Consider the following 16,004-nt stretch of genomic DNA (forward strand, 5'->3'; position numbering starts at 1 on the left):
TTTCCCTCTCAACCCCATTCTCCTGCCTTTTCTCCGTAACATTCGACACCCTCACTATCAAGAATCTATCAATCTTTGCTTTAAAATTACCCAATATCTTGAACTTCAATGAATTCCACAGATGCACCACCCTCTGGCCAAAGAAATCCCTCCTCATCTCCATTGTAAAGGTGCATCCGTTTATCCTGAGGCTGCGCCCTCTGGTCCTAGACTCTCCCATTACGGGCAGCATCCTCTCCACATCCACTGGATCTAAACTGGTTCCTACTAACGTCTCTATTGCCTGTGGATCTGCTGGGGGGTCAAAGGAAACTGTCCCTCAATTGACACCACAAGTGAGATGGCCACTTTAGTTTGGAATGCCTGCAATGACTGCTGGCATTGACTTGACTGCTGGAAAACAAACTCCAAATTATTTGATTATAGAATAACACGCCAACCTTCACACGGCTAGGAACTCTGATTGGGTCACAGACGCTTACAACTGAATGATTGAGCTTGATAATTTGGTCATATTTAGTGCAGCCATTTTTTTTAATTAATAGAAGGCTGTCTCCATATCCTCCCCTTACAGATATCAGAGAGACTGGATGGCAACATTGAAAGGCTAAGTACGAGCCTTGCACTGTGGGAGGACGTGATCGGCATCGGCGATGAGGTAGACACTTGGTCCAAAGGTTGCGTATCCGAACTGAATGAAATGACTGGCAACTTGAACGACAGCCAGAGACTGGAAAGCAGATTGCTCGAGTTCCAGGTAGGTGACAAGAGCATACTCCCAGTAGAACAATGAAGATCTGCTTTCAATCAAGGCCTGCAGTTTTTCAGCCTTGTCCATTAGCTGTTCATTCAGCTGTCAAAGTCAGGGGATCAGATTGGCAGATTTACAGGGTGACGTACAGGTGGCGAGGCTGAATTGCCAGTTCTAACTTATGAATGTGTTTTGGAGTTGGGGGGTTGGTCAGTCTGCACCCAGCAAGAAGCAACACCACGAGTTGCATTATTGCTGCTGGATCTTCTGATCGTGTCTGCACTGTACACACTATGCAGTGTCCTATACATTGAAACATCGAAACATAGAAAATAGGTGCAGGAGTAGGCCATTCGGCCCTTCGAGCCTGCACCGCCATTCAATATGATCATGGCTGATCATCCAACTCAGTATCCTGTACCTGCCTTCTCTCCATACCCCCTGATACCTTTAGCCACAAGGGCCACATCTAACTTTCTCTTAAATATAGCCAATGAACTGGCCTCAACTACCTTCTGTGGCAGAGAGTTCCAGAGATTCACCACTCTCTGTTTGAAAAATGTTTTTCTCATCTTGGTCCTAAAAGATTTCCCCCTTATCCTTAAACTATGACCCCTTGTTCTGGACTTCCCCAACATCGGGAACAATCTTCCTGCATCTAGCCTGTCCAACCCCTTAAGAATTTTGTAAGTTTCTATAAGATCCCCCCTCAATCTTCTAAATTCCAGCGAGTACAAGCCGAGTCTATCCAGTCTTTCTTCATATGAAAGTCCTGACATCCCAGGAATCAGTCTGGTGAACCTTCTCTGTACTCCCTATACTAGTACTATACTAGTACTATACTAGTACTATATACCTGTACTATATTAGTGATTGTGGTCCTGGAACATCAGCTTGTAAGATGAAAGGACCAAGCTTCAAGAGGATGGCATGGCGGAGCAGCGGCAGAGTTGCTGCCTTACAGCACCAGAGAGCAGGGTTTCGTTTCTGACTACAGGTGCTGTCTGTAGAGAGTTTGTACGTTCTTCCCCGTGACTGCGTGGGTTTTCTCCAGGTGCTCTGGTTTCCTCCCACATTCCAAAGACTTGAAGGTTTGCAGGTTCATTGACTTTGGTTAAAATTGTAAATTGTCCCTAGTGTGTAAGATAGTGCTACTGTACGGGGATCGCTGGTCGGCGCGGACCCGTTGGTCTGAAGAGCCTGCTTCGTCCCTGTATCTCTCAACGTTAAACTGAAAAAGAGTGTTTAATCGTCATATGTGCCAAAGAAACGCTGACTTGCTGCAGCTTTACAGGATCATTAATGCAAAACACACGCAGTTGTATAGGGCTTTGGTGAGACCACATCTGGAGTATTGCGTACAGTTTTGGTCTCCTAATTTGAGGAAGGACATCCTTGTGATTGAAACAGTGAAGTGTAGGTTCACAAAATTGATCCCTGGGAAGGCGGGACTGTCATATGAGCAAAGATTGAAAAGACTAGGCTTGTATTCACTGGAATTTAAAAGGATGAGGGGGATCTTATAGAAACATATAAAATTATAAAAGGACTGGACAAGCTAGATGCAGGAAAGATTTTCCCAATTTTGGGTGAGTCCAGAACCAGGGGCCACAGTCTTAGAATAAAGGGGAGATCATTTAAGACTGAGGTGAGAAAAAACTTTTTCTCCCAGAGAGTTGTGAAATTATGGAATTCCCTGCCACGGAGGGCAGTGGAGGCCAAATCACTGGATGGATTTAAGTGAGAGGTAGATAGAGCTGTGGGGCTAGTGGAGTCAAGGGATACGGGGAGAAGGCAGGCACGGGTTATTTATAGGGATGATCAGCCATGATCACAATGAATGGCGGTGCTGGCTCGAAGGGCCGAATGGCCTCCTCCTGCACCTATTTTCTATCTCTCTATCTATCTATGTAAATAAATGTACAATAATACAATACATTAATAATTAGTAATACCAGGTAACCAGACCATAATAGTGCAAAATTAAATTCATTAGTGCGCAGTAGCTTACACACAGTTGCTGATGTAGTGTTTAGTTAAGATACAGCGTGGAAACAGGTCCTTCAGCCCAACCAGTCCATGCTGACCAATGATTACACTGGAGAAATTTTATTTGCTAGGAACATGAAATCAAGAATCATAAATATGAAGTAGTTACTAACAAGTCCTACAAAGTAGTCAGCAGAAATGTTACCTCAAATGTAGTGATTGCATACGGTTTTTGATCACGAGGAATGGATAGTGCAGTTTAATTTAAGGGGAAGATAGACACAAAAAGTTGGAGTAACAGCAGAACAGGCAGCATCTCTGTAAAGAAGGAATGGGTGACGTTTCGGGTTGAGACCCTTCTTCAGAATTAAGGGGAAATTAGCTAATTATATTAGGGAGAGATGTTTCACAGGTGATTTTTTATTTAATTTCAGAGAATAAGGAGAAATTCAGACCTAATGATTTTTGCGAATCTTTATGCTCCTTCATTTGTGCCATATCCGAAGATTCTTCTGTTCATTTCTCCCTTGTATAATCAGCTAATTTACCCTTAATTGAATCTACACTGTCCGATTATTGTGATAGAAAACCCTTCACAGTCACTACTTATGAGGTAAAATGTCTGCTGACCACTTTGTAGGACTTATTCGAAACGACTTCATATTTGTGATTCTTGATTTGATATTCCTGGTAAATAAAATGTTTCCAGTGTAATCTTACAACCAGTAATTCTGATGGGTCAGCTGATTATCTCATGATTTTGCAATTTGTTCTGTATCATTCATAGAAACATAGAAAACATAGAAAATAGGTGCAGTAGCCAATTCGGCCCTTCGAGCCTGCACCGCCATTCAATATGATCATGGCTGATCATCCAATTGTTGGATTTACTTTCTGTTAATGTCTTGTACCAATCCCTGTGCTCTCTCTGTTACTCTTTAATTAGTTTTGACTTGTAAAGAGATGCTTTCACTAAGGCTTTAGCACAATCCCTTCTTTCTCTGGCCAGTGACCCTTTTCTAAAATAGAATCACGCAGATTCACGCAGCACGGAAACAGACCTATCGGCCCAACTTGCCCATGCCAACCAAGGTGCTACTTCTGTACACGTCCCACCTGCCTGTGCTTGGCCCATATCCCTCTAAACCTGTTATTGCAACTGTCCTATTGTCTTTTAAAAGTTGCTGCGGTATCTTCCCCAGCTACCTCCTCTGGCAGCTCATTCCATATACCCATCACCATCTGTGTGGAAAAAGTTGCCCCTCAGATTCCTATTAAATCTTTCCTCCCTCACCGTAAACCTATGTCCTGTGGTGCTTGATTCCACTACTCTGGGCAAGAGACTCTGTGCATCTACCCTTTCTATTCCCATCATGATCTTATACACCTCTATAGGGATACTCCTCATCCTCCAGTGCTCCAAGGAATAAAGTCCTAAAGGCTGCTCAACCTCTCCCTAGGGCTCAGGGCCTCATTCTCGTAAATCTTTCTCGAAAAGCTCTCTTTCCGGCTTAACAACATGTTCACTCCAAATGTTGCCACACCAATACCTTGTGCAACTGTAACATAACATCCCAACTCCGATGCTCAATACCCTGACTGATGAAGCCCAATGTGCCAAAAGTCTTCTTGACCATTCTATCTACGTCTCCGTAACGCCACTTTCATGGAACTGTGTGCCTGCACTACCAGATCCCTCTGTTCTACAACACTCCCCAGAGCCGTTCCATGCAGTGTGAATAAGTAACTCTCTATTTCCAAACATTCTGCCCTTTTGGACCCAATAGTTCAGCACCACTCTCCTGTCTTTTAATATTCCTCCTAGAGTATTTTAGCTCAAGTTGCATTGAGGCTGCTGATGACACAAGTCGTGCATTGATTTCTGACACCTTCTTTCTCTGTCCTTGACTTCTAGTCTGAGGTCCAAAGCAAAGGGGAGAAGCTGAAGTGCCTGCGATCTAAAATCAGTGAACTGATTAAGGTAGCCAAATGTCAGGAGGCTCCACCTGTACTTCAGGTAAGTAAAAGTCTTCTATATATTTTGTCACCCCTGGTGATCGCCTTTTATGATGTAGACATAAGGCTAATAATTGCAAGGCCCATTACTGGGTGTGGATGGTGCTGCCTCTTGTGGTGCCGAACTTTGCTCAAAACCCTGACGCTGCTTTGAACTACTATCTACCTCATTGGTGACCCCTCGGATTACCCTTGATAGGCCTTTGCTGGCTTTACCTTGCACTGAACATTATTCCCTCATTGTGAATCTATACACTGTAAATGGCTCGGTTGTAATCATGTATTGTCTTTCTGCTGACTGGTTAGCACGCAACACAACCTTTTCACTCTACCTTGGTACACGTGACAATAAACTAAACTGAACTCTTTGGATAATCCCACTGAGTAATAATTGTAATGTTTAAGAAGGAACTGCAGATGCTGGAAAAATCGAAGGTAGATAAAGATGCCGGAGAAACTCAGCGGGTCAGGCAGCATCTTTGGAGCGAAGGAAAAGGTGACGTTCCGGGTCGAGACCCTTCTACAGACACTAATAAGTTTCCCGCTTTGTGTTTACTGTATCTCGCTCTCTTTGAGGTGCATCTTTTGTTTCTCAGTTTCATAGCTTGGGTCAGCAGCCCCCTATTCAATACAGTGGCAAAGTCTGAAGGTAGGGAATATTCCTCCAGTTTAATGATATAAGGATCAACAATTAGTATAAGATGGTTAAAGGTGTTAAACTGAGTTCTTTCAATCTAAAGTCAACTTGACTCAAACACTTGTTGCTGTTAAAATCAATTCTTTATTCAGCTGAGACTAGTCTCTTGAACCTTCCAACACAGAGCTGATGCTCTGGGGCGGGTCCAGAGAGGAGTAACTTTGATACAAACTCATGGCATTTATATAGGTATTAGACATTTTAGATACAGAGGGTATGACAAGCTAGTAACCAATCATCTGACCCTAATTTTACACATTTTGAAATACCATTACCTATGTCTTTAAAACATTAATTATACAGGTTTGCTGAATTACAGTTTCTAAGTTCAAAACGCACATTTCCATCTCCCATTCAAAGATACATGGGTCGTAAATCTGTCAATTTACTTAATATGAGTTTGGTGCCTTTCCTGTTATCGGGAAGTAGGATTTCCAATCTCATGTACCAGGCAGAACACAAGAGACTACATCTCAGACCATTACGTCAGAATTCCATCTGCTTCAACCTTCTATAAACTACTCCCTCAATCTAATTATTTCTCAAAGCAACTATTCTTTCACTTGCATCTTATTCCTTATCACACATTATAATTGTACACAGCCAAAGCTAACTGCAGTCTATCATCTCTGAGCCTTGAATTTTCTCAAACCTAGCAAAACAAGCCATAACTCTTCATCTTTATGTCACATTCAGAGCTCAAAAATGTGCCACAGAGACAGAGCAGATGGCCTAAGAAGAGGCCCCTTATTCAGCTTTTCATCCTTCAACACAAAGCCATATCAAATACAATTTTTCTTTCAGTGCTATAATTGCCCCCAAACAATAACCTAAGCTAAACAGGTTCTGGTTCAGGCCTCCATGTTTTGATTCATCTTTGCCGGTGTGTATGTGTCTGTTTGCACTTTATTTCGGTTCAGGAAAACTTTAAGCTTTTCTTTTGCAAATTACCTAGCTTATATAAAAGTCACTATCCAAGCGGTTCTATTTGTATAATATTTCCTCAAGGCTGTAAACTATTACTCCTAGTGATGCCTTTACTGATGAAGGCCAGCATGCCAAATGTCTTCCTCAACACCTTGTCCACCCCTAAAGTCACTTTCAAGGAATTAAGCTCTTCTATTCCAAAGTCTTTCTGTTCTAGGCAAGACCCTACAGGACTGTAAAAATAGCAATAATTGGATCAGTGTACAGCCTTTTCACACAGAGAGGGTGGTGGGTACATGGAACGAGCTGCCAGAGGTGGTAGTTTAGGCAGGTACCATGAAAGCATTTCAAATACATTTGGAACTGTTCATGGATAGGAGAGGTTTTAGAAGGATGTGGGCCAAACACAGGCAGGTGCGTTTAGTGTAGATGGAGCATCTTGGATGGCACTTGCAAGTTGGGCTGAAGGGTCTGTTTACATGCTGTATCTTTGACTCGATGAGGTGGTTAGCATGGCTCATGTTGCAAGTGATCTGTACCTGCAGGCAGTGGAAGCTGATTCCCAGAGGAAGTTGGACCATGCGCAGGAAGTATCTGAGGTGGCAAAGGAGACACTGAAGGATTTTCGGGTCCAGAAGAATCAGATGGAGAGCTACATCCAGGATCTCAGTGAGTGGCTGCGCACAGTGGAGCACTCACTCGCTGCCTGTGCCGGCAGCCAGGATCTCAATGACCTGAGGAAAGTGAAGGTACGGAGGAGATGACCAAGTGGCCAGGCCAGTTGCATGCACCAGCCCTTGTTGTCTTACTGATTGTTCCGTCTTCTCGTTGCAGGAACTGGACTTGGAGCTGGTCAACCAGCAAGGCAGGATCGACGCTGCCCGAGAGAACCTCAATGGCCTCTGTAGGAGGTACCACTCCACGGAGCTGGAGGGGTTGGGCGGCTGGGTCACCGGGCTGATCAAACAGTACGAGTCTGTCAACCAACTGTCCTCCAAAACCCAAGGCAGGCTCCAGGAGGCGCTGGAGCAGCACGTCAATGGTGAGGGGAACGCCACACCTGACTTTAGACTTGAGAGAGATACTTTAGAGATACAGCGCGGAAACAGGCCCTGCGGCCCACCTGAGTCCGCGCCGACCTGTGATCACCCCACTTACACTGGCACTATCTGACACTTTAGGGACAATTTTACCGAAGCCTATTAACCTACAAACCTGTAGATCTTTGGAGCGTGGGAGGAAACGGGAGCACCTGGAGAAATACACGGGGTCACAGGGAGAACGTACAAACTCTGTACAGACAGCCCCCATAGCCAGGATCGAACCTGGATCTCTGGAGCTGTAAGGCAGCAACTATACTGTGCATCATAGACGCAATCAACATGAAAGCAGGCCCTTTGGCCCAACTCATACATACTCCCCCTTTACTCTAATCCAATTTGCCTGCATTTGACCCATATCCCTCTTTCCTATCCATGCTTCTACCCGAATGTCTTATAAATGTTGCTTTTGTACCTACCTCAAAGGTGACTTCCTTTCAGATCAGATTCAATTTAATTGTCATTGTCAGTGTACAGTACAGAGACAACGAAATGCATTCGTGAAATGCACACGAAATGCATGCTTTGTCAGTTTGTTACATATATCTGTACCAGTCCCTGTGTGAAAAAGCTGTCCATCAGGTTGCTAGTAAATCTTTTCCCCCTTTTATCAAATTCATGCCCTCTAGTTGTTGATTTTCCAACCTTGAGAGAATGATTGTGTGCTGTGACCCCTCATGATTTTATACACCTCTACTAAATCACCCCTTGGTCTCCTACGCTCCACGGAATCAAGTCCCAGTCTGCCCAATCTCTCCCTATAACTCACTGCTCCAATTCCCGGCACCACCACTGCATTCTTTCCAGCTTAATGGCAGCGTTCCTATTGATGGGTGACCAAAACTAAATGCAATTCTCCAAGTGCAGCCTCACCAACAACTTGTGCTGCACCACAATATCCCAATTTTCTATGTTTCTATGGGTTATTGATTAGGTACGATCAGCCACGATCACAATGAATGGCGGTGCTGGCTCGAAGGGCCGAATGGCCTCCTCCTGCACCTATTTTCTATGTTTCTATGTTTTTAATTTCTAATCGCAATGCCTTACCAAGGAAGCCAAGTCAGTGGATATTTTTAATAGATAGATTGTTGTTTAAGAAAGAACTGCAGATGCTGGAAAAATCGAAAGTAGACAAAAATGCTGGAGAAACTCAGCAGGTGAGGCAGCATCTGTGGAGCGAAGGAATAGGTGACGTTTCAGGTCAAGACCCTTCTTCAGATTCTTGATTAGTACAGGTGGCAGAGGTTATGGGGAGAAGGCAGGAGAATTGGGTTTGGAGGAGAGACAGATCAGCCATGATTGAATGGCAGAGTAAATGATGGGCTGAGTGGCCTAATTCTACTCTTATCACTAATGACCTTATGACCTTACTGATGAAGGCCAGCATGTCAAATGTCTTCTTCAACTCCTTGTCCACCTCCAAAGTCACTTTCAGGGAATTGTGTAGTTCTATTGCAAGGTTGTATTGTTCTAGAGATCTATCTAGGACTGTGAAAGTCCTAGCCTGGTTTGACTTTCCAAAATCCAATATGGTACACTTATCTGAATTGAACTTAAATTCTCTTCCTCTGCTTCCAGTTGCTCCACCCTTTCATATCACCGTTATTTTTGCTCTCTTTAATGCGAGTTTTCGTGACAACGATCCAATAGCACTATATTGTCACATGTACCTACATACTTTTTTGCATACAGTTCAATAAAAATCTTACCATAGGCACAATCATACTTCAGCACTAGAGTGTAGGATTAGTAGATTACACAGAGACAGTACACGAGTCACCATGTTTCCAGCTCCATTTTGTATGATTCAAGTCCAAAGTTGTTAAAAAATGTAGAATCCAAACTTGGCCATAAAGGCCCGTTGTCCTGGCAATGACACTGGCTCGTAGTTGCAGGATCGGCCTGACCAGGCGATGTTGTTGGTGTCTTCCGCCACTGCTCCGTGCAACTGCAGGCCACGGCCGATCCGCACTCCCAGCCACTCGGAACAGCACCTGATCTAATCAAACCCCAGGCTGCTGCAGGGCCTCCAGTGGCCCACTCCACCAACACATCGATCCAGACCCATCCACTCCCCCTGAATGTCAATATTGCTCTTCCATGGTGCCCTGGTTTGCAGTTAACTCACTGTAAGTCCTTTTAACATAACTTCTGTGAATAAGTTCACAAGTGATAGGAGCAGAATTAGGAGCCTTAGGCCCATCAAGTCTACCCTCGACATTCAATCATGGCTGATCTATCTCTCCCTCCAAACCCCATTCTCCAGCCTTCTCCCCATAACCCTTGACACCCGTGAAAATAATAGACAATAGACAATAGACAATAGGTGCAGGAGTAGGCCATTCGGCCCTTTGAGCCAGCAACGCTATTCAATGTGATCATGGCTGATCATCCACAATCAGTACCCCGTTCCTGCCTTCTCCCCCATATCCCCTGACTCCGCTATCTTTAAGAGCCCTATCTAGCTCGCTCTTGAAAGTATCCAGAGAACCGGCCTCCACTGCCCTCTGAGGCAGAGAATTCCACAGACTCAAACTCTCTGTATGAAAAAGTGTTTTCTCGTCTACGTTCTAAATGGCTTACCCCTTATTCTTAAACAGTCGCCCCTGGTTCTGGACTTCCCCCAACATCAGGAAGTTGTTTCCTGCCTCTAGCGTGTCCAAACCCTTAATAATCTTATGTTTCAATAAGATTCCCTCTCATTATGAATATCTCTATTCATACCAGACGTCCTATTGCTGAAATGTCAGTGAAGTATTCGCCTCTTTTGTATGCAACAGTATTGATCAGCATTGATGGAACTAGCAGCAAGAGCTGTTATTAATTTTCACGCTGTATTTTTCGAAGGTATTCTGCAGGAGTTTCAGCTCTGGCTGTGTGAGGCCAGAGCATCAGTGAAGGACTGTGGTGACCAGGCAGGAGATGTGCACAGAGTCGAGGAGAAGCTGCGGCAACTCAAGGTCAGTCACTCTTCTCAGTACCCATCAGCTGTAGCATGATGTCTTGAGAGTCTGTAGTCTTTATATAAATAGGCTTTAAATAAGAGAGTGTCTGTGAAAACTAAAATAATTGCACCGTAGTGAAGATTGCTGCTGATGGATGTTATTAATCCGTAGGAAGAAACTGCAGATGCTGGTTTAAACCAAAGATAGACACAAAAAGCCGGAGTAACTCAGCAGGACAGGCTGCATGTCTGGAGCAAAGGAATAGGTAACGTTTGGTGTGAGACCCTTCTTCTCGACCTGAAACGTTACCTATTCCTTTCTGTCTGACCCGCTGAGTTACTCCAGCTTTATGTGTTGACCTTCGGTGTGATTAATCCCCTGATAATAAATTCACATGGACCTCACCACAAGCATGTTGTGCTCAAGAGTGAAAATACCTGCTTGCCTGCGGGCTTCTGCAATGAATGGTACTTCAAGCTCCAGTGATTTCAGCGCCAGTCGGTCACCGAGGGTGGTAAATCACTGCAACAGATTGTAGCTTGTTCCTTGTCCCTGAGCCATCTGTTCCATCCGACAGCTGTGATCCTGATCACTTCCACACAGACTGTGACTTGTTGAGCAGCAATCATGTTGGAAAGATTGGAGCAAACGAGTGCAGATGCTGGAAATCTGAAACAAAATCGGAGGGCACAAAGTGCTCCAGGTTTAGAGACAGTTTCTTCCCAGCTGTTATCAGGCAGCTGAACCGTCCTCTCACTTGTTCTCTCACTCACTCACGCACAGATGTGCTGGCATATTCATTCACTCATTCGATTTACTTATTCAATCCTTTGTCCACTGGCTCACTATCGCTCAATGACTTGCCGTCCCCATGCTCTCACTCACAGTTCTCTCACTCACTCTCCCCTGGAATATGTGCTCAGAGGATGCCAAAGATATGGGGAGAAGGCAGGAATGGGATACTGATTGTGGATGATCATCAAAATGTCTATTGTCTATTTCATGAAATAAATATCTTTTGGGGGTTACTTTACTGCTTATGTGTTAGAAAAAATTCTAAGCCTCTGTTATGTAGTTTTGTAAACTACCAGCAGAAAGCTTGAGAATCACTTTGCTCATGTTGTCGACCTCCACGTGGTGAGCCCTGTCAACTGACCTCAGTCAGGCGAACGACAACAAACAGAGACAGCAGCAGCGCCGCAGCTTGGCGCCAACCCGGAGCATGCGCCCTCTTTAGGGCGGGCACCTACGGATGTCGTACCGGATGGCATCACCCTGCTGCAGACTTCTGCTGCCTCAAACGCAAGAAGAAGAAGACTTTCAATTTATTGAAAATGCAGGAGCTTTTTCTGCACCCTGAACCCCCACTTGGACCCCGCCGGGGGCCTAGCCAGCCTGTCGTGGAACAACCCCATTGAAGAAGATAACAGTGGTTAGTTACCCAGACCTCGTTGCTGGTTGCGAAGGGACCCCCATAACAGTTCAAGCTTCAGGGGCCCAAGAATGTAGGTCCGCCACTGGCTGTAAGGCAGCAACTCTACCGCTGTGCCACCGTGACCGTCTCGGCCTTGTGGGGGGAGGGGGTCCTCCATCTGCAATTGGCATCTAGACTTGCTGACTGGAAATGCTCAGCTGGTTAGAATTGATCGTCACAGTTCCTCCCCCCTGACCTTCAACACTGATGGTCCTCAGGGTTGTGTGCTCTGCCCCCATGCTCTGCTGCCTGTACACCCATGACCATGTGGCCAAGTACAGTGTCGGCTCGTTCCTTAAATCCACCCATGATATCCCTGTTTCCAGCCAGATCCACAGTGATGGAATGGAGTACAGGAAAGTAACTGGGAGCCTTGTGCTGTGGTTCGACCAACAATCTAGCCCTTAATGTCAGCAAGGTGACAGAATTAGTTGTTGACTTAAGGAAATGGGGTTGGCGTAGGGGTGAGAGGTTGAACACAACTGTAGAGATGGTGCACAGCTTCTAATTCCTGGGCCCAACCCTGTCCTCATCAACAGAGATGCTATAGAGATGGTCAGCAGCTTCAGGTTCCAGGGCATCATATCACCAGCAACCTAAGCTGGTCTATTCACATTGATATAGCAACCAAAAAAGCACGCCATTGTGTTTACTTTCTTCAACATCTTTGTAGATTCAGCATGTTACCACCAGGTGGCGCTTTGATGTCCTCGCATACAATCTGTCCTTTTCGTCATTTATTTTTTATTTTTAGTGTGTTTAAAAAGTATGTGTTAATGTTCTCTGATTTGTTTTATGTAGGGGTGGGCGGGATCAGGGGAAACGTTTTTTCAATCTTACCTTGCAGGAGATGCGATTGTTTTCAATTGACAATAGACAATAGACAATATGTGCAGAAGTAGGCCATTCGGCCCTTCGAGTCAGCACCGCCATTCATTGTGATCATGGCTGATCATCCCCAATCAGTACCCCGTTCCTGCCTTCTCCCCATATCCCGTGACTCCGCTATCTTTAAGAGCACTAGCGGGACAAGTCCCTTTGCACCAATTTCTGGATTCTCTCTCCATTTACAAAATAATCTACGCCTTTATTCTTATTACCAAAATGCATGACTCCGCATTTTGCTACACTGAATTTCATCTGCCACTTCTCTGCCCACTCGCCTAACTTATCCAGGTCCTTCTGCAGTGTCTACTTCCTCTACACTGCCTGCCCCTCCACCTATCTTCGCATTATCTGCAAACTTGGCCACTAAGCCTTCAATCCCCTTATCCAAATTATTAATATACAATGTGAAGAGAAGCGGCCCCAGCACTGACCTTTGCGGAACTCCACTAGTCACTGGCAGCCAACCTGAAAAAGCCCCTTTTATTGCAACTCTTTTGCCTGGTTTGAAGGGCCAGGTAATTATGTATTCGTATGATGGATGGGACGAGCTTGTTGAAAGGTGGTTTCCTTGTTGATGATCCACACAGCCAGTTACTCTTTTATTCTTGAAGGGCCTGCCCCACTTCACGAGGTAATTCACTAATTCTCCCGAGTTATTCACAAATTCTCCCGAGTTTTCCCTTTGATTCAAACTCACAGAATCACATTGCTGAACTCGGAGTCCTGCCGATAGATTTCTCTGGTCCCTCCGTCCCCATTGTTTAATTATTCTGTATTTTTTTATTATTCTGTATCTTCTCTCTCTATTTTTTAAATTTCTTTATGCACAACTACTACGGACTGACGCAAAACTGCATTTCGTTGTACTCATACTTGTATTTGGGCGATGACATTAAAGTTGAATTGAATTGAATTGAATGGGTCTGTAGGAAGCCGTAGGAGTCCGTAGATAATTCGTAGCGGCTCATTATGTCAGCCGTAGGTACTCGGGGCATCGTTTTTTCCAGCCTGATAAAAAAATGTCCACAAGTAAAAGAATAGTCGGGAGGGTGCACTGAGTACCTACGGCTGGTTTACGATATATCTACGGACTCCTACGGACCCGCTGCGAACATTCTGTGAGTTTGAATCAAGGGGAAAACTTTGTGAATTACCTCGTCAAGTGGGACAGGCCCTTAAGATGGACATAAAATGCTGGAGTAACTCAGCGGGTCAGGCAGCATCTCTGGAGAGAAGGAATGGGTGACGTTTCAGGTCAAAACCATTCTTCAGCCTGAAGAAAGGTTTCGATCCAAAACGTCACTCATTCCTTCTCTCCAGAGATGCTGCCAGTCCCGCTGAGTTACTCCTGCATTTTTGTGTCTATCTTCGGTTTAAACCACCATCTGCAGTTCCTTCCTACACTCCTCTTTTGCTCTTGATGTGTTTTAAGATCTCCGAAGCAGCAACGAACTTGTGATGGACGTTGTATTCTTTCCCGCAGAAACTCCTGAGTAGGGCCAGCACGGGACAGGACAAACTGGATGCGGCCGTGGCAGAAGGGGACAAACTAGTGCCGCACTTGTCCAAGCCCAGTGCTTCTCAGCTTCAGCAGCAGCTTGTCAGTAGTCGACAGGAGTGGCACGACTTCCTGAGCCAGTGCCAACACAACAGGAAGGCCCTGGAGGACTGCGTTGAAGAGTTGAATGGGTGGGTATAAACAAAGCATGTGTCTTTTTTAAGTGTAGGAAAGAATTGCAAATACCGGTTTACACCGAAGATAGACACAAAAAGCTGGAGTAACTCAGCAGGACAGGCAGAGTCTTTAGTTTAGTTTAGAGATACAGAGTGGAACCAGACGTTTCAACCCATCGAGTCTGCGCTGACCAGCGACTCCCGTACTCTAGCACTATCCTACACATACTAGGGACAGTTTACAATTTTTACCGAAGCCAATGCACTTACCAACCTATATGCCTTTGGAGTGTGGGAGGAAACCGGAGCTCCCAGGAAAAACCCACGCGGTCACAGGGAGAACGTTCAAACCCTCTGGAGAAAAGGAACAGATGACGTTTCGGGTCGAAACCCCTCCAGACAGTCTGTCGATGTGTCTTTTTTTAGTTTCGTTTAGAGTTTAGAGATATGTAACAGATCCACCGAGTACACGCTAACCAATGATCACCCGCACACTAGGTCTATCCTACACACTGAGACAACTTACAGAAGCCAATTAACCTACAGTCTTTGGAATGTGGGAGGAAACCAGTTCACCCGAGGAAATCCCACGAGGTCACAGGGAGAACGTACAAACTCTGTACAGACAGTACCCGTAGTCAGGATCGAACCAGGGTCTCTGGCGTTGTGAGGTAGCTGCTCTGCCGCTGTACCAACATGAGGCCCTGGGAATACACAATTCTAGTTGGGAATACAATGAGGGATTGTGTGCAAGACCTCAGTATATCCAGTGCAGTACCGTGTTGTGTGTGTGTGTTCTGTGTCTCCCACTGCGTATCACCATCGCTCTGACTGAACGTGTCTTTCTACACAAGCTTCGAGAGTTGTCAGAAGAAGCTGAGTCTGTGGCTCCATCAGGCAGAAGAAAGGTTGGCCACGGAATTCATCAGAACGAACAAGGGTAACGCTCCCGACTTGCAAGCTGAGCTGGAAAATATGGAGGATTTCTTCGCTGAAATCCAAGGACGAAGGTAGATAATACAAAATGTCTGAGAGACTCAGTTATTCAGACCTGAAATATCAGCTCTATTTCTCTTCCCACAGATGCAGGCTGACCTGCTGAGTACTTCCTGCATTTTCTGTTTTTATTTTAGATTTCCACTGACTTCCAGCAGCTGAACACTATTATTTATGTTAAAGATGCAATGTCGCTTGCTGTTCCGAATATTGTCTAATGTGAGAGACAGACACAAACAGCTTTATATATGAGCCACATACAGGTCCTACAAGCCACCTAAAGTGCATCAGCCTTAATATCCCTTTATAGTTAAGAACCCACATAATGGTGATAATACCAATTTAAATATGATCGAATTATTCAGCTGGTCAGGCATCAGCTGAGAAGGCAAAACCAATATTAATATTTTGCTCAAATGACCTGCTCTTTAAATTATTGAAAGAACATTAAATAATCTTTGAGGGACAACCTTTTCAAGAGAGATGTTTTCAAGAGAGAGTTAGATTTAGCTCTTAGGGCTATCGGAATCCAGGGAAATGGGGA

General features: G+C 44.9%; 1 protein-coding gene across 1 annotated transcript in view; it reads left to right on the top strand.

The window, feature by feature from the left end:
* Positions 1–16,004, top strand: part of syne1b (spectrin repeat containing, nuclear envelope 1b) — a 386,581-nt gene that overhangs the window by 118,465 nt on the left and 252,112 nt on the right. Inside the window, 7 exon segments of the mRNA XM_055638842.1 lie at positions 575–757; positions 4,656–4,757; positions 6,926–7,129; positions 7,215–7,422; positions 10,331–10,443; positions 14,274–14,479; positions 15,319–15,474. Of these exon segments, the coding sequence (XP_055494817.1) occupies positions 575–757; positions 4,656–4,757; positions 6,926–7,129; positions 7,215–7,422; positions 10,331–10,443; positions 14,274–14,479; positions 15,319–15,474 (1,172 nt within the window).

Source organism: Leucoraja erinacea, chromosome 8 (genome assembly GCF_028641065.1).
Source record: "Leucoraja erinacea ecotype New England chromosome 8, Leri_hhj_1, whole genome shotgun sequence".
Taxonomy (NCBI): Eukaryota; Metazoa; Chordata; class Chondrichthyes; order Rajiformes; family Rajidae; genus Leucoraja; species Leucoraja erinaceus.